Here is a 24,924-nt window from a genome sequence, read left to right as displayed (position 1 = left end):
TGTATCCTGTTTCTGTCTTCTTCTGGGTTTGCAACCCCTCCCAGTATCTGAAGCGGGGGAGGGGCCTCCACACCAGGGGATCCCCTGCCTACAACTGGGGATTGGCAACCCTACTTTACACACAGAGTGACTAAAATGCGGAATTGGCTTCCAGGGACTGTAGTAATGGCCACAGGCATAAACAGACTGAAAAGAGGATGAGATAGATCCGTGGAGGATAAGTCTATCAGTGGCCGCTAGCCATGGGGACCGAGGGGGATCTCCACATTCAGGGGCACTCAGCCTCTGAATCCCAGTGGCAGAAGGCAGTGAAGGCCCCGGCCTCTATGCCCTGTTGTTGGTGCTCTAGAGCAGGGGTGGCCAAACTGTGGCTCAGGAGCCACATGTGGCTCTTTCACACATGTCGTGTGGCTCTCAAAGCCCCCACCATCCCGTCAGCCAGCTTGGAAAAGACATTTCTCTCCTGAAATCACTTCTCCAAGCCAAGCCAGCCCAGTGGCTTGTAGAATGCATTTAATGTGAAAGTTGTTTTCTTTCTACTTCTCCCTCCCTGCCTCGAGGCTCTCAAACATCTGACATTTATTCTATGTGGCTCTTATGTTAACCCTAACCCTAACCCTGCTGTAGAGGAACTGGTTGACTACTTGCGAGATATGATGCTGGGCTAGATGAACTATTGGTGTGATCCAGGAGGGCTCTTCCGATGTTCTGATGAAGATCTCAGCCCCTACGGCCTGTTGTTGGCTGTCGCTTTCCCACTGCATCGGTCTCAGGTAGTCCTTGGCCTGTGAGGCTAAAAAATGCCTCGCTCCACCTAGGCTTCCCTCTCCCAGCAGCTCCAAGCTGGGATGGGCTTCCCAACTAAAGCTGTGTCCCACAAAACCCATTCTGCCATATAAGAGCCCGCACACTTAACCGCTACGCCAAACTGGCTCTCTAGCTCGGATCTCTACCCCCCTCACTCATGAAAAGCCCATCCTAGCCTAGGGCTGCTGGGAGAGTGAAGTCCAAGTGGAGCGAGGCACTTTCTAGCCCCGCTCTTCCACGTGCAACTGCTGGAGTGATCTTGGGTCAGTCATAACTCTGTCAGAGCTGTTCTGCTCAAGAGCCGTTCTCTCAGAGCTCTCTCAGGCTGATTTCGCACTCACCTTACGCCGCTCTCACGTCCGTCTTCTCAGCGTGGTGTCCTCCCGATTTCTCACTATTTGCATTGGGGCTGCAGCAAACATTGCGGGTTTCATGCAGCAAACGGAAAGTGGTTTTTAGTGGTTTCCATTTGCTGCGCGAAAACCTCAATGTTTGCTGCAGCCCTGGCGCAAATAGTGGGAAATTGGGAGGATGCCACGCTGAGAAGACCGACGTGAGAGCAGCATAAGGGTGAGTGCGAAATCGGTCTCAGTCCCACCTACCTCAAGAAGAAGAAGAAGACGACATTGGATTTATATTCCGCCCTCCACTCAAGAGTCTCAGAGAGGCTCACAATCTCCTTTATCTCCCTCCCCCACAACAGACACCCTGTGAGGTGGGTGGGGCTGAGAGGACTCTCACAGCAGCTGCCCTTTCACGGACAACCTCTGCCAGAGCTATGGCTGACCCAAGGCCATTCTAGCAGGTGCGAGTGGAGGAGTGGGGAATCAAACCTGGTTCTCCCAGATAAGAGTCCGCGCACTTAACCACTACACCAAACTGGCTCTCACAGGGTGTCTGTTGTGGGGAGGGGAAGGGGAAGGAGATTGTAAGCCGCTCTGAGACTCCCAGTGAAGGGCAGGGTATAAATCCAATTTCTTCTTCCTCTTATACTTCCTGACCCCCATTCTCCCAGTTTAGTGTAGTGGTTAAGAGCAGAGGCTGTCATCTGGGAGAACCGGGTTCGATTCCCCACTCCTCCAGATGCAGCCAGCTGGGTGACCTTGGCCAGTCCCAGTTCTCTCAGAGCTGTCCTCTCAAGAGCCATTTTCAGTCAGAGCTCTCTCAGTCAGGGTGTCTGTTGTGGGGACGGGAAGGGAAGGGAAGGCGATTGGAAGCCGCTCAGAGACTCCCAAGTGAAGGGCGGGGTATCAATCCAATCTTTTCTCCGTCTTCTTCGTCCCCCGCTGCTCTTGGGGCTATTTCAGAAACAGACGTGGGCAGAAAGCATCTCCGAAGGAATGAGCAGCTTCTGTTCCCTAAAAATAGGGAGAAGTCGACGAGAGATAAAATTAAAATCTGAACCCGAAGGAAGAAGGAATGCGAATCCACATGGCTGGTGAACAGCTGTGGGGAGGGGAGGGGATGCAAATTGGGAAAGGACAAGCGAAGGGAGAGGTTGGATCCTGCTTGGGGTCGTTTTGTAGAAAAATTGGTGGCGGAGCTCATTAGCATAACTCATTAGCATATGCCGCCGCCCCCCAGCCCAAAGCAACCTATGCAAGAAAGGAAAGCCCCGGGCGAGCGAGGCCTGCTTGGGCTGGCTAGAGATCCAGCCAGCACAAGCAGGCCTCGCTCACCAGGGGCTCTCCTCGGCCACCCCCCCCACACACATAGTCAAAAGGTCAGCAAGCCACCCGCCACCTAAAACCCCATAAGAAGTGGAGAAAGGGTGGTGCGGGCTTCTCCAGGGGTTAATGAGGACTGCTGGGGGCGTGGCAAAGCCCCTGGTGGCTGTCTGGCTGCCCGCTCTCCTAATCCAGGGATTGTTATGCAGCTGCACCTCCTATTCAATGGACAAGGTAGGTGGGGAGGAAGAGGGGGAACCCTCAGAAAGGTTCAGGAGCTTTGCTCCTGTGAGCTCCTGCGGAATCTGAGGCCTGATCCTGCTTCATTCCAACCTCCCCTCCCCCAGCCTGCACTTGCAAAAAAAGAAGGGGGGGGGAATGTTTCCCTGTCTTTGCCTCCCTTGTTGACAAGGAATGTCAATCAGTCCTGCATTTGACAACGTGATATTCTCGCCAATAGGTGCTGACAGTGCACAGACTCTAAGTTCTTCCTTTTCAAGGAGCCCAGGGAATTTTCGTTGTCTGGGGCAGCAACTGAGCACATGGGCAGCTGCCAGTTCTGAAACTCATCAGCTGCAATTCAACTGATGATGGCCCTTGACTGCCGCCGCCTGATTTCCCCGCCTGCCAACTGATTTTCCTTGGCTTCTTAACAGCAGGGTGGGCATTTGGCACTTACTTGGGCACCAATTGGTGGGCCGCCTGGCACAGCTGTTTGAACGTTATTAAAATGCTCATTTATGAGGATTGTTTCATCCCTCTCTCTCCCTGCCTTCCAAGAGCAGTTTCTGTCAGCGCTCTCTCAGCCCCACCCACCTCACAGGGTGTCTGTTGTGGGGAGGGGGAGGGAAAGGAGATTGTGAGCCGCTCTGAGACTCCTATGGGTAGCGAAGGACAAGGTATAAATCCGATCTTCTCCTTTTCTCCTCCTCCTCTTCCTCTCCCTGAGAGCCAGTTTGGTGTCGTGGTTAAGTGTGCGGACTCTTATCTGAGAGGACCGGGTTTGATTCCCCACTCCTCCACTTGCACCTGCTGGAATGGCCTTGGGTCAGCCACAGCTCTCGTAGGAGTTGTCATTGAAAGGGCAGCTGCTGTGAGAGCTCTCTTAGCCCCACCCACCTCACAGGGTGTCTGTTGTAGGGGAGGAAGATAAAGGAGATTGTGAGCTGCTCTGAGACTCCTATGGATAGTGAAGGACAAGGTATAAATCCAATCTTCTTCTCCTTTTCTTCTCCTCCTCCTCCTCCTCCTCCTCTTCTTCTTCTCCTTGAGAGCCAGTTTGGTGTAGTGGTTAAGTGTGCGGACTCTTATCTGAGAGGACCGGGTTTGATTCCCCGCTCCTCCACATACACCTGCTGCTGATGTGACCTTGGGTCAACCACAAGTTCTCTCAAAGCTGTTCTGCTCAAGAGCAGCTTCTGTCAGAGCTCTCTCAGCCCCACCTACCTCACAGGGTGTCTGTTGCGGGAAGGAAAAGGAGATTATAAGCCACTCAGACGCCTTCAGTTAGCAAAGGGCAAGGTATAAATCCAACCTCCTCCTCCTCCGAGCCAGTTTGGTGTGGTGGTGAAGTGCACAGACTCTAAGTGCTCTTTTGGGTAGCGAAAGGTGGGCTATAAATCCAAAATCCTCCTCCTTCCCAGATTCCACTGGACACAATGCAAACTCTTCACCATTTATTTTTCAAGGGTTCCCTCCCTTCTATCCTTCCGAGGTCGGTAAAATGAGCACCCAGCTTGCTGGGGGTGGGGGGGGGGGAAGTGTAGATGATTGGGGAAGGCAAGGGCAAACCACCTCATAAAAGGGTCTGCCGTGAAAATGTTGTGATGCGACATCATCCCAGAGTCGGAAACCACTGGTCCTCGCACAGGGGGACTACCTTGACCTTTACTCCCCCTTTTGTAAATTTTTCTGCCCAAGACTCTTTTATCAAGGAGAAAGGTGGCGGGGGGGGGGGCGGGATCTTACCAGAGCAGAGTAAAGCGACCCCTTCACTTCACGTGATCTGGACGCTATACTTCTGTTGATGCAGCTCCAATTTGCATTTGCCTTATGATCAGTGTTCCCTCTAAGCTGAGTTAGCGCGAGCTAGCTCACAGATTTTTAGCCTCCAGCTCACACCTTTTTGTGTTAGCTCAGGAAGGATGAGCCCAGAGCACGCTAATTGATGCAGGAGCTCACAACTTTAATGCCAGCAGCTCACAAAGTAGAATTTTTGCTCACAAGACTCTACAGCTTAGAGGGAACATTGGAGAGTAGGTAAGGGGGGAAACCTCAACCCTTCCATCTCTTGCCATTTTCCAATGGGGCGGGGTGGGGGGACCGCCCCTAGATGCTTTTAATTCCACTGGGGGTGGGGAATTTGGTAACTGTGGATTTTCTCCTGCAGAGGGAGGAGCAGCTGGGACATTTCTTTTTCGGTCCAAAAAACAGGAGAGGAGGGGAGGGGTGGGGATTCTGTTCCTTGAAGCAGCACTCCTAAGCCGAGTTACATCTTTTCAAGTGCTCTGAAGTCTTTGGGCTTCGAAGGATGTTGACTCTGTCGTGGATTGCACCCTGCCATTTGCAGCAGATGAAACCCACACCTTTTGAATCTCTATTTTTGAACTATAAGATAAGAACATAAGAGAAGCCATGTTGGATCAGGCCAATGGCCCATCCAGTCCAACACTCTGTGTCACATAAGTACATAAGAGAAGCCCTGTTGGATCAGGCCAATGGCCAATCCAGTCCAACACTCTGTGTCACATAAGAACATAAGAGAAGCCATGTTGGATCAGGCCAATGGCCCATCCAGTCCAACACTCTGTGTCACAGAAGAACATGAGAGAAGCCCTGTTGGATCAGGCCAACGGCCCATCCAGTCCAACACTCTGTGTCACATAAGAACATAAGAGAAGCCTTGTTGGATCAGGCCAATGGCCCATCCAGTCCAACACTCTGTGTCACTTAAGAACATAAGAGAAGCCATGTTGGATCAGGCCAATGGCCCATCCAGTCCAACACTCTGTGTCACATAAGAACATAAGAGGAGCCCTGTTGGATCAGACCAATGGCCCATCCAGTCCAACACTCTGTGTCACATAAGAACATAAGAGAAGCCATGTTGGATCAGGCCGATGGCCCATCCAGTCCAACACTCTGTGTCACATAAGAACATAAGAGAAGCCCTGTTGGATCAGGCCGATGGCCCATCCAGTCCAACACTCTGTGTCACATAAGAACATAAGAGAAGCCCTGTTGGATCAGGCCAATGGCCCATCCAGTCCAACACTCTGTGTCACTTAAGAACATAAGATAAGCCATGTTGGATCAGGACAATGGCCCATCCAGTCCAACATTCTGTGCCACATAAGAACATAAGAGGAGCCCTGTTGGATCAGGCCAATGGCCCATCCAGTCCAACACTCTGTGTCACATAAGAGAAGCCATGTTGGATCAGGCCGATGGCCCATCCAGTCCAACACTCTGTGTCACATAAGAACATAAGAGGAGCCCTGTTGGATCAGGCCAATGGCCCATCCAGTCCAACACTCTGTGTCACATAAGAACATAAGAGGAGCCCTGTTGGATCAGGCCAATGGCCCATCTAGTCCAACACTCTGTGTCACATAAGAGAAGCCATGTTGGATCAGGCCGATGGCCCATCCAGTCCAACACTCTGTGTCACATAAGAACATAAGAGAAGCCATGTTGGATCAGGCCGATGGCCCATCCAGTCCAACACTCTGTGTCACACAGTGGCCAGAAACCACCAGGTGTCATCAGGAGGTCCACCAGTGGGGCCAGGACACTAGAAGCCCTCCCACTGTGGCCCCTCCCAAGCACCCAGAGCATCACTTGCTCCAGATAGAGAGTTCCAACAATACGCTGCGGCTAATAGCCACTGATGGACCTCTGCTCCATATGCTTATCCAATCCCCTCTTGAAGCTGGCTATGCTTGCAACTGCTGCCACCTCCTGTGACAGTGAATTCCATGTGTTCATCACCCTTTGGGTGAAGAAGCACTTCCTTTTATCTGTTCTAACCCGACTGCTCAGATAGCTAGAATCCTATCGTATTCACATAGGGAAATAACACATGGAATTCACTGCCACAGGTGGCAGCTGCAAGCATAGACGGCTTCAAGAGGGGATTGGAGAAACATATGGAGCAGACGTCCATCAGGGGCTGTTAGCCACAGGGTATCGTTGGAACTCTCTGCCTGGGGCAATGATGCTCTGTATTCTTGGTGCTTTGGGGGGCACAGTGGGAGGGTTTCTGGTATCTTGGCCCCACTGATGAACCTCCTGATGGTGCCTGGGTTTTTTTTGGCCACTGTGTGACACAGAGTATTGAACTGGATGGGCCATTGGCCTGATCCAACATGGCTACTCTTATGCTCTTATGCTCTTAATTGTTACTTTATTCACTATAGGCTAAAGCAACTATTGCTCCTTACTGGAAAAACCCAGCAGCCCCCCCGCCCTTATCTCTATGACATAAAAAGCTTTGGGAACAGTACCCGGTGACAAATATAACTGATCCTTTTCATTATGAACCATTAGGCGCACACAGATTAGGGTTTGAAATTGTTCGGAATCCTATCCCAGATTATATAGGACACCAAGGTGAAATCTTTTTGAATGCATGAATACCTTATCTGTACTTGTGAATTAATTATCTAGTATTTATAATTCCTTTGGAAAGATGCATCGGAAACTTTAGTGAAATTAAAGGGAAATTAAAGGAACAGGACACCCTGTGCTATTGTTATCCAGAACCTGTGGACTCACATATAAGAGCTATAAGAGATATAAGCAGGCCTCAGCTTCAGCAGGAAGCTCCTGAACCTTTCGGAGAGTTTCCCCTCCTCCTTCCCACCTACCTTGTCCATCGAATAGCAGGTGCAGCTGCATAACAATCCCTGGATTAGGAGAGTGGGCAGCCAGCCAGCCCCCAGGGGCTTTGCTACACCCCCAACAGCCCTCATTAACCCCTGAAGAAGCCCGCGCCACCTTTCCTACACTCATTATGTGATTTTGGGTGGCGGGTGGTTTGCTGGCCTTTTGACTGGGGGGATGGTGGTCCAGGGGAGCCCTAGGTGAGTGAGGCCTGCTTGGGCTGGCTGGAGCTCTAGCCAGCCCAAGCAGGCCTCACTCGCCCAGGGCTCTCCTTTCTTGTATCAGGTTGCATTTGGCTGGGGGGGGCAGCATATCCTAATGTGTTATGCTAATGAGCACCACCACCTATTTTTCTACAAAATGACCCCTGCCCCATGTTATATGGGTCCAGAGGAAGGCGACGAAGATGGTGAGGGGTCTGGAGACCGAGTCCTATGAGGAAAGGTTGAAGGAGCTGGGGATGTTTAGCCTGGAGAGGAGGCGGCGGCTGAGAGGTGATAGCATCACCATCTTCAAGTCCTTGAAGGGCTGTCATCTAGAGGAGGGTGTGGAATTGTTTTCTGTGGCCCCGGAAGGTAGGACCAGAACCAATGGGTTGAAATTTGATCAAAAGACTTTCCGGCTCAACATTAGGAAGAACTTCCTGACCGTTAGAGCGATTCCTCAGTGGAACAAGCTTCCTTGGGAGGTGGTGGGCTCTCCTTCCTTGGAGGTTTTTAAACAGAGGCTAGATGGCCATCTGACAGCAATGAAGATCCTGCAAAGTTAGGGGGTGGTAGAGATGGCCCTCTGACAGCAATAAAGATCCTGTGAATTTAGAGGGAGGTAGAGATGGCCCTCTGACAGCAATGAAGATCCTGTGAATTTAGGGGGAGGTAGAGATGGCCCTCTGACAACAATGAAGATCCTGCGAATTTAGAGGGAGGTAGAGATGGCCCTCTGACAGCAATGAAGATCCTGTGAATTTAGGGGGAGGTAGAGATGGCCCTCTGACAGCAATGAAGACCCTATGAATTTAGAGGGAGGTAGAGATGGCCCTCTGACAGCAATGAAGATCCTGTGAATTTAGGGGGAGGTAGAGATGGCCCTCTGACAGCAATGAAGATCCTGTGAATTTAGGGGGAGGTAGAGATGGCCCTCTGACAGCAATGAAGATCCTGTGAATTTAGAGGGAGATAGAGATGGCCCTCTGACAGCAATGAAGATCCTGTGAATTTAGAGGGAGGTAGAGATGGCCCTCTGACAGCAATGAAGATCCTGTGAATTTAGGGGGAGGTAGAGATGGCCCTCTGACAGCAATGAAGACCCTATGAATTTAGAGGGAGATAGAGATGGCCCTCTGACAGCAATGAAGATCCTGTGAATTTAGGGGGAGGTAGAGATGGCCCTCTGACAGCAATGAAGATCCTGTGAATTTAGAGGGAGATAGAGATGGCCCTCTGACAGCAATGAAGATCCTGTGAATTTAGAGGGAGATAGAGATGGCCCTCTGACAGCAATGAAGATCCTGTGAATTTAGGGGGAGGTAGAGATGGCCCTCTGACAGCAATGAAGACCCTATGAATTTAGAGGGAGGTAGAGATGGCCCTCTGACAGCAATGAAGATCCTGTGAATTTAGGGGGAGGTAGAGATGGCCCTCTGACAGCAATGAAGATCCTGTGAATTTAGGGGGAGGTAGAGATGGCCCTCTGACAGCAATGAAGATCCTGTGAATTTAGGGGGAGGTAGAGATGGCCCTCTGACAGCAATGAAGATCCTGTGAATTTAGAGGGAGGTAGAGATGGCCCTCTGACAGCAATGAAGACCCTATGAATTTAGGGGGAGGTAGAGATGGCCCTCTGACAGCAATGAAGATCCTGTGAATTTAGAGGGAGGTAGAGATGGCCCTCTGACAGCAATGAAGATCCTGTGAATTTAGGGGGAGGTAGAGATGGCCCTCTGACAGCAATGAAGACCCTATGAATTTAGGGGGAGGTAGAGATGGCCCTCTGACAGCAATGAAGATCCTGTGAATTTAGAGGGAGGTAGAGATGGCCCTCTGACAGCAATGAAGATCCTGTGAATTTAGGGGGAGGTAGAGATGGCCCTCTGACAGCAATGAAGATCCTGTGAATTTAGAGGGAGGTAGAGATGGCCCTCTGACAGCAATGAAGATCCTGTGAATTTAGGGGGAGGTAGAGATGGCCCTCTGACAGCAATGAAGACCCTATGAATTTAGAGGGAGATAGAGATGGCCCTCTGACAGCAATGAAGATCCTGTGAATTTAGGGGGAGGTAGAGATGGCCCTCTGACAGCAATGAAGATCCTGTGAATTTAGAGGGAGATAGAGATGGCCCTCTGACAGCAATGAAGATCCTGTGAATTTAGAGGGAGATAGAGATGGCCCTCTGACAGCAATGAAGATCCTGTGAATTTAGGGGGAGGTAGAGATGGCCCTCTGACAGCAATGAAGACCCTATGAATTTAGAGGGAGGTAGAGATGGCCCTCTGACAGCAATGAAGATCCTGTGAATTTAGGGGGAGGTAGAGATGGCCCTCTGACAGCAATGAAGATCCTGTGAATTTAGGGGGAGGTAGAGATGGCCCTCTGACAGCAATGAAGATCCTGTGAATTTAGGGGGAGGTAGAGATGGCCCTCTGACAGCAATGAAGATCCTGTGAATTTAGAGGGAGGTAGAGATGGCCCTCTGACAGCAATGAAGACCCTATGAATTTAGGGGGAGGTAGAGATGGCCCTCTGACAGCAATGAAGATCCTGTGAATTTAGGATTTCCGGTTCCGGCAGGGCGGTGCGGTAGCGTCTTGAGAGAGCTCCTCAAGACGAGCCGAATTTCTAACCTTCCAGGGGGGCCCTAGGGTCTGCACCACCTCCAGTCGAAGGAGGGGTGTGTATGAAGAGCGTGGGGAATAGTGGGGGCTGGAAACACAGTCTCCAAGTGTTCTACCTTATCTTCAAGACCCCGAGGTTGGAAGCACGTAATGGCGAACTAGCCCTAGCCACCGGAGTGTGGAGGTGAGCGGTGGTTGGCGAATTTGGAGAGTGGTCGATGTTAAGAACATTACCTGAGCTACTCGAGCTAACATTCCCGAGTGGTCTTCGTTCTCCGGCTTCTAGCAGTTGCGGAGCAGTTGCGGAGCAGTACGTAGTGGGTGTGTGTCCTGCTGAAGTCTGCGGCTGCGGCTGTGGCATAATTTTCAAAAGCTGGACTGGTGGGTGTACTGAGAGAGCTCTACTTGGCCGTGACCCGACTGGGCTAATTTGAGGTGGAGTGAGTTCTCAGCTGTAACGACGGGGACGCCCGGGAGTGCAGGGCGGAGGCGGAGAAATCTGCGGGCCAGGCTGTTGGAGTGCTGGAGTGAAGTTCGGGCGGAGGAATATAGCAGCTGATTTTGCGGACGGCTTCTCGAGTCCAGAGCCCAGAGAGCCGAAGATTGGAAAGTACTGTGCCGGGACTTTCAAGGAAGAGATTTTAGGTCCCCCCGAAGAGACGAGGCTAGCGGTTGCGAAGGGGTTAATCCGAAGCGGTCAGGGCGGCGGCGTAACACGCAGCACGCTGCACGTTGTGCGTGCTGCGTAAGGACGTTCCGACGTCAGGACGACCAAGGAGTTAAGGGGCCGAAATAAAAGGTCATTAACTTTTAACGGCTGGTTGTCGTGGAGGATTGTTTCTCTCAGGGTTGGAGATAGAGCAGGAAGTTTTTGACCAGCTGAAGGGTCTACCCGAGGGACGGCAGCAGCTCTTAGAGGGCTTTGATAAAAGTTGACGACGTGGAAGCCGGCAACTGTAATGGTCGTTTGCTTTGATCTTAATGTGAACTGGCTTGGCTGATTTATAGGACTGAATTGACATTGAACTGACATACAGAATAGAGTGAAGAGAAACTAACCGGGACGCGGGGAAAGGGGAAAGGAATCTTTTTGGATTGTGGGGTGTTGCCAATTGACAGGAGATTTGAAGTTATTGTGCCTCTAGATTTGAGACCTGTTGGTGAGTCAAGACAGGAAGAGACTACAAGAGTTATTATAATTATACTGAGGTCCTCAATAGATGGTTAGAGAATATAGGAGTAAGAAATAGGTATATAAGGAAAATTGTTCATTAATTTAAAGAGAATGTCTCAGGCAGGGAAGGTAAAATTCTCACCAGGCCAACCAAAGGCGGTGGGAGCTGCCCTATCTCAAGATGCACTAAAAGACATTCAAGTAAATTTTTCAGAAGCCTTAAACCAACTGAAGGATTCTCTAACAAAACAGATGGAGGGAATAGTGGCTAAAATGGAAAGTCTTGATGATAAATTTGGAGAAACTAGGAAAGACATAACCGAAGTAGTCAGAGTAACAAAATCTATTGATGACAAATTTAAATTACTGGAAGGTAAAATAGAAGAACTGGAAGGGAATCAGGACAGATTAGAGACAAAAACTATGCAATTGGAAATGGGTCAAGCTGAATATGTGTTAAGGTTTTTAAATATCCCAGAGGAAAAAAATGAAAATTTGGTTGCAGTACTGGCAGGGGCTTTAGCTGATCTTTTGTCAATAGAGCAGACTGAAATGGAAAGAGAAATAGATTGGGTTTACCGAGTAAGTACTACATATGCGAGAAGGAACGGTCTTAATAGAGAGGTCCATGTGAGATTTGTTCGTAGGATGGTTAAAGAAAAAGTTTGGCGGGAAGCTAGAGACCAGCAGTTAACTATTAACGGAATCAAGATTAGGGTCATGAAGGATATTCCTTGGCAGATTAGAGCGAAGAGAAGAGATTATAAGCGTTTGGCACTGAGTTTGCAGAGAAAAGGAATTCAGTATAGGTGGCTGACCCCAGAGGGAATGATATTCACGTATCTCAATAATAGAATTAGAATAGACTCCTCTGCCAAAATGGATGAGTTTCTTAAAACGCATGGCTTTAATTGGCAAAATGAGAAATTTAGGGGAGACCAGGTAGAGGACCAGTCAGTTATTATAGATCCTCAAAAAGAACATCAACTTTTAGAGTTAGAGGAAGGCGAAGAGGGTGAGGTTCCGCAGGCCGAAGATTTAAAAAGGGAGACTAGGTCGTTGAGAAAGAAAAAAAATCCTTAGAGACAAGTAAAGAATACAAAATGGCTCAAAGCTTAAAGATTGTCTCGATTAATGTAAATGGTCTGAATTCCCCCAGAAAAAGGAAACGCACTTTTCTACAATTAATTAAACTTAAAGCAGACATAGTCTGCGTGCAAGAAACACACATTCGGAAAAAGGATGAATCTCTTTTACATAATAAAAAACTTGGTAAGGCTATAATCACCTCGGAGGAGGATAAAAGAAAGAGAGGGCTGGTGACTTATGTCAAAGGTACACTGCAAGCAGAATTAATTTTTGAGGGCAAGGATGCCAGAATGCAAGCTATTGAAATAATAAAGGATTCTAATAAATTTTTACTGGTAAACTTGTATGCACCTAATGAAAACCAAAGACCGTTTTTCAAAGAATTATACAGTAAAGTGAATAAGGCTCAATATGAGAACATCTGTATTATAGGTGATTTTAATGCGGTCGAAAACCCAGAATTAGATCGAAGTCCTAAGAATGATAAAAACCGATTTAAGAAAAGCAGGAGTAATATTCTACCCTGAAATTTTTTAAAATTGGTGGATGAATATGCTTTGGTTGATGTCTGGCGTACTATTAATCCCAAGAAAAGAGATTATACGTTTTTCTCAAGTAGACACGGAACCTGGTCTAGGATTGATTCAATTTGGATATCCATTGGGTTAATGAAATTGGTATTAGAAACTGAGATTCTCCCATCAACAATAGCTGATCATTCTCCTATTATGTTAATGTTGAACGTGGGGAAAAGACGTTCAGGTTGGAGAATGAATCCAAATTTATTGAAGGACAAGAATTTTATTCGGTATATAGAGGAAGAAATGAAGTTTTTCTTTAAATTAAATACACAGAAGGACATTTCGATGACAACTACTTGGGAAGCTAGTAAAGCCTATTTCAGAGGCTTGGTTATTAGTTATACTGTAAAAAAACGGCGTCAGGAGAAGTGTAATGAATCAAAATGGACAGATCTAATTAAGAGTAAAGAAACAATACTAAAGGCAAATCCCTCTTTGCAGGAGCTTAGAGCGGAGATAAGAAACTTACAGCATAAGATACAATTATTACACTTAGAACAGATGGAGGCTAAGATAGCATATTCTAAAGCCTATTTTTTTGACAATGCCAACAAACCGGGTAAGTGGTTATCCTATAGGGTAAGGAAAGAAAGAGAGAAGAGAATGATTAAAACATTGCAAGATAAAGATGGTCGGAACACCTCTAAGTTACAGGAAATGAAAGATATAGCCCAAGAGTTTTTTAAAAAATTATATAGTAAGGAGGAGAGAAATGAAGAAGAACAAATAAACTATATACGGAATAAAAATAGGATAAATTTAACAGTTGAACAGAGTGAGTCACTGTCGGGTCCAATAACTATGGCTGAGGTAGTAGAAGCCTGGGGTAAAATCAAAAGTAATAAGGCAGCGGGCCCCGATGGTATACTGCCAGAATATTATATAATTTTTAAGGAAATTTTGATAGATCCATTTAAGGACTTATTAGAGGAAGTTTGGAATAATGCTGTTATCCCTGATTCATGGCGTTACAGTAATGTGGTCCTCATCCCAAAGCCAGGTAAAGACGCCGAAGAAATTTCGAACTATCGTCCTATATCTTTATTAAACATAGATTACAAAATATATGCTACAATCCTCGCAAATAGAATGAAATTGATCATAAAGGATATTATACACCCCGACCAAACAGGGTTTTTACCAGGAAGACATCTAAGGACAAATACCAGAATGCTTTTTAATTTTTTGGAATATGCCGAGTTGAATAGTGACAAAAAGTTAGCGTTTTTGTTTCTCGATGCGGAAAAAGCATTTGATAATGCAGATTGGAGTTTTATGTTGCAGTTATTAGAACAATCTAATTTTGGAGATAAATTTGTAAAAAACATCCGTACTATTTATGATAATCAATATGCAAAGATTATAGTCAATGGAGACTTGACGGAAAAAATTACTTTAAGCAAGGGAACTAGACAAGGTTGTCCCTTGTCTCCTTTGCTATTTATTTTTACTTTGGAAATATTAATTCAAACGGTTAGGCAAGATAAGCGAGTCGAAGGCATAAAAATCAGAAAAGAAAATTATAAAGTGTTAAGCTATGCTGATGACATGTTATTTGTCCTGCAAAACCCGGTGGAATCAATGGGGCAGGTATTAAAGCATTTAGAAGAATATGGCCGGGTTGCTGGTTTAAAGATTAATATAAATAAATCGAAATTTCTAGCCAAAAATTTGTCCGATCTAGATATTATGGAGTTGGAAAAGAGGTCAGGATTTCAGAGAACCAGAAAAATAAGATATTTAGGTTTAATAATTTCGGCAAAATGTAGCACAATCTATGAAGATAATTTTGAACCCCTGCTGAAAGAAATAGCTATTCTGTTCCAAAAATGGGAAAATTTGAAAATATCATTTATGGGACGTGTGGCCTTATTAAAAATGATAATTCTTCCCAAAGTTTTATTTTTGTTTCAAACGGCTAATTTTGCCGTAAAGGATAATTTTTTTGCTAAGCTGAATCACCTATCTAAAAAGTTTGTATGGCAGGGGAAAAAACCACGAATTAGCTGGAAAAATTTAACAGACGTAAAAGAAAATGGAGGTCTTGGCCTTCCGGATTTTGAAATTTATCATATGGCATGTGCAACCGCATGGTTGCAGGAATGGATCATGCTAGAAGACACTCGTTTGCTAACAATTGAGGGTGTAGACTTACAAGCCGGCTGGCATAATAATTTATGGTATGTTCAAAAACCACAAACTTATTTTCAAAGACATTTGGTCCGAAAAGGTTTATTTAAAGTATGGCATAAGATAAGAAAGAAAATTTATGACAAGACACCTAGGTGGCTATCTCCGGTGGAGGCCACACTGCATCCACAATTATGGTCCCCGAACAAAACATTAAGATATACTGAAATTTTAGACGAAAACGACAGAATGAGAAAAAAGCAGGATTTGGAGGTTAGCGGATTCACAATAGACTGGTGGACGATGATTCAAATCGCGGCCAAGTTTAATTTGGATAAACTCAAGGGATTCACAAAATCAAATTTTGACTTTGATATTATAATGACAGCCAGAACTGGTAAAATGATCAAGAAAGTTTATAATTATTTTCTGCACATAAAACTGGAGGATGAGACGGTTAAGCATGTCATGATAAAATGGGCCAAAAATTTTGAGTCTAGCATTTCGCTCGAACAATGGGAAATCATATGGAAGAACAATTTTAAGATTATAAAGCCAGTTAATTTACGAGAAAATTTTATAAAGCTCTTCTATAGATGGCATATCACCCCGATCTTACTTAATAAAATCAATAAAGCATTTTCTCCCATTTGCTGGAAATGTGAATTAACAGTAGGAACATATTTCCATTTATGGTGGTCATGTAATATGTCGAAGAAATATTGGAAAGAAATCCATAAAATCTTAGCCGAGATATTGAAGGTCAATTTGCCTCTCAAACCAGAATTTATGTTACTCTCATTAGTCAAAGATGCGGTGCCAAGAGAGGATGAATTAATTACAATATATATAATCACGGCTGCCAGAATTTTATTTGCACAGTATTGGAAACTGAAACACATACCTGACAGAGAAGAAATAATTCAAAAAATTTTAAGTATAGCTGAAATGGATATACTAGCAAATATAATCAAGGGAAACACAAAAGAGAAAGCAACAGGAAGATGGAAAAAGGTTTATTTATGGTTAGAAAATAATTAAAATACAAAATGTTATTGGTAATTTTTATGCTACAGATTCTGTATTGTATCGATTTGGATGTCAATAGTTGATTTTGGTTGTTCCATTGTCTCACCTCCTTTCGAACTTTTTAGATGGTAGAGGCAAGTTACCTCATAGGTAGTCTGTAGAGTTTAATAAGCCGGACAAATGATTTGTTTGTATAAATTTATTTGTTTGCTTGATGGAACTGTACGGTAAGCTGGATTAATAAAAATTGAACTTCAAAAAAAAAAAAAAAAAAAAAGATCCTGTGAATTTAGAGGGAGGTAGAGATGGCCCTCTGACAGCAATGAAGATCCTGTGAATTTAGGGGGAGGTAGAGATGGCCCTCTGACAGCAATGAAGACCCTATGAATTTAGGGGGAGGTAGAGATGGCCCTCTGACAGCAATGAAGATCCTGTGAATTTAGAGGGAGGTAGAGATGGCCCTCTGACAGCAATGAAGATCCTGTGAATTTAGGGGGAGGTAGAGATGGCCCTCTGACAGCAATGAAGATCCTGTGAATTTAGAGGGAGGTAGAGATGGCCCTCTGACAGCAATGAAGATCCTGTGAATTTAGGGGGAGGTAGAGATGGCCCTCTGACAGCAATGAAGATCCTGTGAATTTAGAGGGAGGTAGAGATGGCCCTCTGACAGCAATGAAGATCCTGTGAATTTAGGGGGAGGTAGAGATGGCCCTCTGACAGCAATGAAGACCCTATGAATTTAGGGGGAGGTAGAGATGGCCCTCTGACAGCAATGAAGATCCTGTGAATTTAGAGGGAGGTAGAGATGGCCCTCTGACAGCAATGAAGATCCTGTGAATTTAGGGGGAGGTAGAGATGGCCCTCTGACAGCAATGGAGATCCTGTGAATTTAGAGGGAGGTAGAGATGGCCCTCTGACAGCAATGAAGATCCTGTGAATTTAGGGGGAGGTAGAGATGGCCCTCTGACAGCAATGAAGATCCTGCGAATTTAGAGGGAGGTAGAGATGGCCCTCTGACAGCAATGAAGATCCTGTGAATTTAGGGGGAGAGATGGCCCTCTGACAACAATGAAGATCCTGCGAATTTAGGGGGAGGTATTTGTGGGTTTCCTGCATTGTGCAGGGGGTTGGACTAATGACCCTGGAGGTCCCTTCCAACTCTACGATTCTATGATTATTATCCAGAACCTGTGGACTCAGGTATAAGAGCTATAAGAGGGGAAATGCTGGTTTGTTTTTTCTAAATTTTGGCTCACAAGACTACATCTTAGAGGGAGCATTGCACCCAACACCTTTGTCCTTTTTTTTGCAACTGAAAGAAGTCTGCAGCTCAGTTCTCCAATGCGGGCTCTAGCAGGACGAGTTTTGACTCTTTGGAGACCTGTTGCAGAGAAGCTCTTTCAACTCAACTCTCCGTTTTTCCCCCGGCCGCTGCATCAGACAGGGTGCTTGACAGTCCCGCGGAATGCCTGTCAGCAGGCAGGTTCTCACGTGAGATGGTTTCTGGCGATTGTGAAAGTCCTGACTCGAAAACCCTCGATGTGGGAAGCTGCTATCATCGGTCATGGGAGATCGCCGCCTCTCTGGGTGCTTGATAATTACCCAGCTATGGGAGCTGAGCCAGAGAGGTGATGAGCAAACTGTGGCTTGTCTGTCACCTATTACACCATTGCCTGTCGCTGGAACTGACTGTGTGACGTCCCAGGAGAGCAAATGCTTTCTGGGGATGCCAAAGGCTGGATTTTTCATGTTGCAGGATTTGTTAAATTAGTGTCAGGTGGGCGGAAAGATTTCAAGTGCAAGGCTCAGTTTTGCTATTTTGACTTTAAAAAAAGAAAAACTACTGATGTCTTAATTGTGCATCGCCTGGACAGAACTCGATAATTGTTTCTTCGGGTCCAGGGCAAACTGGGAAGAAGCAGTCCATTGTGAAACAAGCACATGAGTCACGGAAGCGAAAAAGAATCTGTTTTATTTCTGGGATCGCATCACAACCTTTTACTGAATCAGAGCGTTGGCCCATCAAAGTCACAGGATATGGAGCACAGAAGTCAATCAGCGGCTATTAGCCACAGCGTATCGTTGGAACTCTCTGTCTGGGGCAGTGATGCTCTGTATTCTTGTGCTTGGGGGGGGCACAGTGGGAGGGCTTCTAGTGTCCTGGCCCCACTGATGGACCTCCTGATGGCACCTGGTTTCTTTGGCCACTGAGTGACACAGAGTGTTGAACTGGATGGGCCATTGGCCTGATCCAACATGGCTTCTCTTATGTTATTACGGAACTCTCTGTCTGGGGCAGTGATGCTCTGTATTCTTGTGCTTGGGGGGCACAGTGGGAGGGCTTCCAGTGTCCTGGCCCCACTGATGGACCTCCTGATGGCACCTGGTTTCTTTGGCCACTGAGTGACACAGAGTGTTGAACTGGATGGGCTATTGGCCTGATCCAACATGGCTTCTCTTATGTTCTCATGGAACTCTCTGTCTGGAGCTCTGTATTCTTGTGCTTGTGGCGGGCACAGTGGGAGGGCTTCTAGTGTCCTGGCCCCACTGATGGACCTCCTGATGTCACCTTTTTTTTTTTTTTTACTACTGTGTGACACAGAGTGTTGGACTGGATGGGCTATTGCAGGGGTGGCCAACAGTAGCTCTCCAGATGTTTTTTGCCTACAACTCCCATTGGCCATGCTGGCTGGGGCTGATGGGAGTTCTAGGCAAAAGACATCTGGAGAGCTACTGTTGGCTATTGGCCTGGGCTATTGACCTGATCCAACATGGCTTCTCTTATGTTCTTAATCACAGAGTCGGAAGGGGCCATAGAGGCCATCTAGTCTAACACTGTGTCCCCCACCCAAGCACCAAGAATACAGAGCATCACTGCCCCAGACAGAGAGTTCCAACAATACACTGTGGCTAACAGCCACTGATGGACTTCTGCTCCAGATGTTTATCCATTCCCCTCTTGAAGCTGTCTATGCTTGAAGCTGCCACCACCTCCTGTGGCAGTGAATTGCATGTGCCGATCACCCTTTGGGTGAAGAAGTACTTCCTCTTACCCGTTCTAACCCGACTGCTCAGCAATTTCATGGAGTGCTCTATAATAACATAAGTAAGGCAGACCAAAGGTCTAATTCAGTATAATTCAGCTCCATGACTGTTTTTGGATATTCTGTTTTGGTGGTGGTGGGGGAGGCTTTTTTGTAGTATGGGGGGTATCCGTGGGCTCATAACTGCCCCCTAACTCTGCCCTGTTCTCTTTCAAGGTATTTCCCAGGTGGTGAAAGACCATGTCACCAAACCCACAGCGATGGCGCAGGGCAGGGTGGCACACCTCATCGAGTGGAAGGGGTGGTGCAAGCCAATGGACTCCCCGGTGGCCCTGGAGAGCACGTTCAACTCCTACTCGGACCTCAGCGAAGGAGAGCAGGAGGCCAGGTTTGCCGCAGGTGAGAACCCATACGGACAAGTGGGCGGGCTGGGGGGAAGGGCTAATGGGGGGGCAAACCCATAAGGATGCCAACTCCAGGTGGAGGAATCCTTGGAGATTTGGGGGCAGGATATGGGAAGGGGAGGTACGTCAGCTGGGTACAATGGCTTATGGTGTATGCTCCAAAAGCAGCCATTTTCTCCAGGGGAATTGATCTCTGTAATCTGGAGGACATCAGAAGAGCTCTGCTGGGTCAGACCAGTTGTCCAGCATCTTGTCTCACACGTCGGACAGCCAGTTCCTCTGGAGGGCCAACAACAGGGCATAGAGGCTGAGGCCTTCCCCTGATAAGAACGTAAGAAGAGCCCTGCTGGATCAGACCAGAGGTCTATCTAGTCCAGGGGTGGCCAAACTTGCTTAACGTAAGCCATGTAGAATAAACATCAGATGTTTAAGAGCTACAAGACATGAATGTCACATGCTTGAGAGCCACAAGGCAGGCAGGCGGGAAGGGAGGGAGGGAGGGATAGAGGGAAATGGTGGAGGGGAAAGGGAGAGAGAGGGGGAAAGAAAGCAACTTTAACTTTATGCATTCTCCAAGCTGCCGGCTTGAAGAGACATGAACGTCAGATGTTTGAGAGCCGCAAGGCAGGCGGGAAGGAAGGGAGGAAAGACGGAAGGGAGGGATAGAGGGAAATGGTGGAAGGGAAAGGGAGAGAGAGAGAGGTGGAAAGAAAACAACTTTAACTTTAAATTGCATTCTCCAAGCTGCCGGCTGGTTTGGCTTGGAGAAGTAATTTAAAGTGAGAAATGCCTTCTTCAAGCCAGCCGATGGGGTGCTGAGGACTTCGAGAGCCACACAATATGTGTGAAAGAGCCACACGTGGCTCCCAGGCTCTGCAGTTTGGCCACCCCTGATCTAGTCCAGCCTCCTGTCTCACACAGTGGCCAACCAGTTCCTCTGGATGGCCAGCAACAGGACATCGAGGCCGAGACCTTCATCAGAACATCGGAAGAGCCCTGCTGGATCCCACCAATAGTTCATCTAGTGCAGCATCATATCTCACAAGTAGCTGACCAGTTCCTCTGGAGCACCAACAACAGGGCATAGAGGCTGAGGCCTTCATTGCCTCCTGGCTCTGGGATTCAGAGGCTTAGTGCCTTGGAACGTGGAGGCTGCCCTCGGTCACCATGGCTAGGAGCCGCTGATGGACTACATGATTCTATCTGATCTCCTTTTCAAGCTGTCTATGCCTGTGGCCATCATGACATCCTTTGGCAGAGAATCCCACCTTCTAATCACTTTCCGGTTTCCTTTTGTCTGTCCTGAGCCTCCTGCCCATCAGCTTTATTGGTCAGTGGGAGGCTGCCAACCCCCCATGGATTCTTGACAAGAGAGTGGTATTCCCAGTGCTGTGTCCGTCTTGCCTTGGAGTGGCAGCGGGCAATCGGCATTGAGTGCCATTTTCAGAAGGGTCAGAGGTCTGAGCTTATGGAGAAAGGAGAAAAAAACAGCATTCTTGATGTGGTTCTTTTGTGGGATGGTGGGATGGGCAGGAGTTAATGAGAACCAATCTATTTGAATTGGATTTCCCAGTTGGTTTTCTTATTAATTGACATATGGGATTCACTGGCTCAGGAAGTGGTGCCAGCTGCAAGCCAAGACAGCTTCAAGAGGGGACTGGATAAACATATGGAGCAGAGGCCCATCAGTGGCTATTAGCCACAGGGTATAGATGGAACCCTCTGTCTGGGGCAGTGATGCTCTGTATTCTTGGTGCTTGGGAGGGGCAACAGTGTGAGGACTTCTAGTGTCCTGGCCCCACTGATGGACCTCCTGATGGCACCTGGGCTTTTTGGCCACTGTGTGACACAGAGTGCTGGACTGGATGGGTCTTTGGCCTGATCCAACATGGCTTCTCTTATGTTCTTATGTTAATTAAGACCAGGGGTGGCCAAACTGTGGTTTGGGAGAAGGCATTTTCTCTTGAAATCACTTATCCATGCCAAGCCAACTGGTGGCTTGGAGAATGCATTTAAAGTTGCTTTCTTTCCACCTCACCTCCCCCAATTTATTTTCCTTCCTTCCTTCCTTCCTTCCTTCCTTCCTTCCTTCCTTCCTTCCTTCCTTCCTTCCTTCCTTCCTTCCTTCCTTCCTTCCTTCCTTCCTTCCTTCCTTCCTTCCTTCCTTCCTTCCTCTGACATTAATGTCTTGTGGCTCTCAAATATAAGGTGTTTATTCTATGTGGCTCTTACATTAAGCAGGCTTGCCCCCCCCCCAATTAAGACTCCTCTGCTGTTGTCTAGCAAGGCTGCTTGAAGGCGGGGCAGTCTCTAAGCAACGGCTGGACATACCCTTGTTAGGGATGCTTTAGGCTGATCCTGCATTGAGCAGGGGGTTGGGCTAGATGGCCACTAGGGCCCCTTCCAACTCTAGGATTCTGTGCGATTCTATGAAGCCGTTAGTGCCACAGTACTGAGCTCTGTTGTCTGGAGATAAGCGGTGACTCTGGGAAAACTCCAGTCCCCACCTGGAGATTAGCAAGCCCAGGGTAAAAGAACTGTGCCCTGGTTTGCTGTATCTGCTTTTAGGTTAAGTCTTTGCGTTGCCCCAAGGTTTGGCTTTTTTCGGCGCACATCAGAAGGCTTTCTCTTCCTTTGTGTGGCCAGCTGGGGTTTTGAACATATGAACATATGAAGCTGCCTTATACTGAATCAGACCTTTGGTCCATCCAAGTCAGTATTGTCTACTCAGACTGGCAGCGGCTCTCCAGGGTCTCAAGCGGAGGTTTTCTACACCTATTTGCCTGGACCCTTTTAGTTGGAGATGCCAGGGATTGAACCTGGGACCTTCTGCTTCCCAAGCAGATGCTCTACCACTGAGCCACCGTCCCTCCCCTTTATTCTTCTAATGGCAATCTAGAATGATGAACATATTGAACGTATGAAGCTACCTTATACTGAATCAGACCCTGGGTCCATCCAAGTCAGTCTTGTCTTCTCAGACTGGCAGAGGCTCTCCAGGGTCTCAAGCTGAGGTTTTCCACACCTATTTGCCTGGACCCTTTTTAGTTGGAGATGCCGGGGATTGAACCCGGGACCTTCTGCTTCCCAAGCAGATGCTCTACCACTGAGCCACCGTCCCTTCCAAAAGGGGGCTGGTTACCCACTAGCAGGGACCTCTTTGGCAGCCCCTGCTGGGGGAAGCGGCTGGCTCCGTCCCTGGAAGAACACAGCTAGCACAAGGCCAGCAGCTGAGTCACCAAATGATCCGGGAACCAGGGAAACGGAGCCCGAGAGGGAATTGTTCCTTCCCTTCTTTCTCCGCCCTGTTCTGCCGACGATGGTAGGCTGCAGTGCCTCTCTCTGCCAAGCCTGGATTTGCTGTGCTGGCACGGCACAACCGGGGCTGGCCGTAGACTGTCTGGTGCCCTCGGCAAGGCTACCTTCTGGCACGCCCCCCCCCGCACCGATAACACGGGGGGGTGTGCCCAATTCGACGCCCCAGAAGGCTGGCGCCCTAGGCAATCGCCTAGTTTGCCTAGTGGCAGAGATGGCCCAGGACCCGACATAGGGCTGCCAACTCTGTGTTGGAAAATTCCTGGAGATTTGGGGCAGGAGGGTGGGGTTGCCAATCTCCAGGGGGTATCTGGAGATCTGCTATTACAACTGCTCTCCAGGCCACAGAGATCAGTTTCCCTGGAGAAAATGGCTGCCTTAGAGGGTGGACTCGAGGGCTGAACTCCCTCCGTTCCCCAAACTCTGCCCTCCCCAGGTTCTAACCCTAACCTCCCAAATCTCCAGAGATTTCCTAACCTAGGGCTGCCAACCCTAGAGTGGAACCTGAGGAGAGCAGGGTTCGGTGAGGGAGGGACCTCAGTGGGGTACAATGCCATAGAGTCCGCCCTCCAACGAGCCATCTTCTCCAGAGGAACTGACCTCTATCATCTGGAGAGCAGATGTAATGCCAGGAGACCTCCAGGTCCCACCTGGAAGTTGGCATCCCTGAGACATGGCCTCCTGTGGCCAAAGCTCCCAACACGTGGGCTGTCTCCTGACATGGCTGTTGCCCAAACACCGAACATTCAAACTCAGACAATGATATCTCGAAATTCACAGAGAAATGGTTTTCCTTTTATTGAGTTCATTACAGCAAATAATATTCAACCACACAACCCAGAATAACTTGATCTTCTCTGCTTATAAGTTTTTAATATTTTTCTTCAGTTTTGTTTTTGGTTTCTTTTCCGTTTATGAGTACTTTTTCATTTCTCTCTTTTTTCTACCTTCCTTTGCTTTTACCGTGTTAGTTGTGGATCGCACCTGATAGTAATTACTCGATAGTAATGTTTGGAATAATCTGTGCTAGTTTGCATAAAAATTATTTAGGCAGTTAAGGATTCTTAGCAATGCTTACTTAACAGTTTAATGAAGAAGATGAAGATATTGGATTTATATCCTGCCCTACACTCTGAAGAGTCTCAGAGCGGCTCACAATCTCCTTTCCCTTCCTCCCCCACAACAGACACCCTGTGAGGTAGATGAAGATATTGGCTTTATATCCCGCCCTCCACTCCGAAGAGTCTCAGAGCGGCTCACAATCTCCTTTACCTTCCTCCTCCACAACAGACACCCTGTGAGGTGGGTGGGGCTGGAGAGGGCTCTCACAGCAGCTTCCCTTTCAAGGACAACTCCTGCGATAGCTACGGCTGACCCAAGGCCATTCCAGCAGCTGCATGTGGAGGAGTGGGGAATCAAACCCCACCAGTTTGGTGTAGTGGTTAAGTGTGCGGACTCTTATCTGGGAGAACCGGGTTTGATTCCCCACTCCTCCGCTTGCAGCTGCTGGAATGGCCTCGGGTCAGCCATAGCTCTGGCAGAGGTTGTCCTTGAAAGGGCAGCTGCTGGGAGAGCCCTCTCAGCCCTGCCCACCTCACAGGGTGTCTGTTGTGGGGGAGGAAGATAAAGGAGATTGTGAGTGCTCGGAGACTCTTCGGAGTGGAGGGAGGGATATAAATCCAATATCATCATCATCATACAGCTAGAACAGGGGTGTCAAACTGTTATGAGGGCTGGATCTGACATAAATGAGTCCTTGTCGGGCTGGGCCATGTCTCATGAAATGTAATTCCTGGTAGCGGAGATATAAACTTTATAAAGGGCACAGGCAAATACAATTGATGATGGGTTTTTTTTTTTAAACTGCTCTCCCTTTCCCCCCAAGGGAGGAGCCTCAGCCAGTAGAAAAAATAGAGGTTTTGCTCTGTAGCTTCTGTGCAATTGAGCAAGCCTTGCAAAGCAGGCTGTG

General features: G+C 47.6%; 1 protein-coding gene across 4 annotated transcripts in view; it reads left to right on the top strand.

Annotated features, from left to right (window-relative positions):
• Nucleotides 1-24,924, top strand: part of FAM131A (family with sequence similarity 131 member A) — a 125,246-nt gene that overhangs the window by 81,735 nt on the left and 18,587 nt on the right. For all 4 annotated transcript variants that reach the window (XM_060240917.1, XM_060240919.1, XM_060240918.1 and 1 more), the window contains one exon: nt 19,453-19,635. In XM_060240917.1, the coding sequence (XP_060096900.1) occupies nt 19,453-19,635 (183 nt within the window). The remainder of the gene's footprint in view (nt 1-19,452; nt 19,636-24,924) is intronic.

The sequence above is a fragment of the Heteronotia binoei genome, chromosome 6 (genome assembly GCF_032191835.1).
Source record: "Heteronotia binoei isolate CCM8104 ecotype False Entrance Well chromosome 6, APGP_CSIRO_Hbin_v1, whole genome shotgun sequence".
NCBI lineage: Eukaryota > Metazoa > Chordata > Lepidosauria > Squamata > Gekkonidae > Heteronotia > Heteronotia binoei.
Note: the sequence above shows the minus strand (reverse complement) of the source record. Positions and strands in the feature narration are given on the sequence as shown.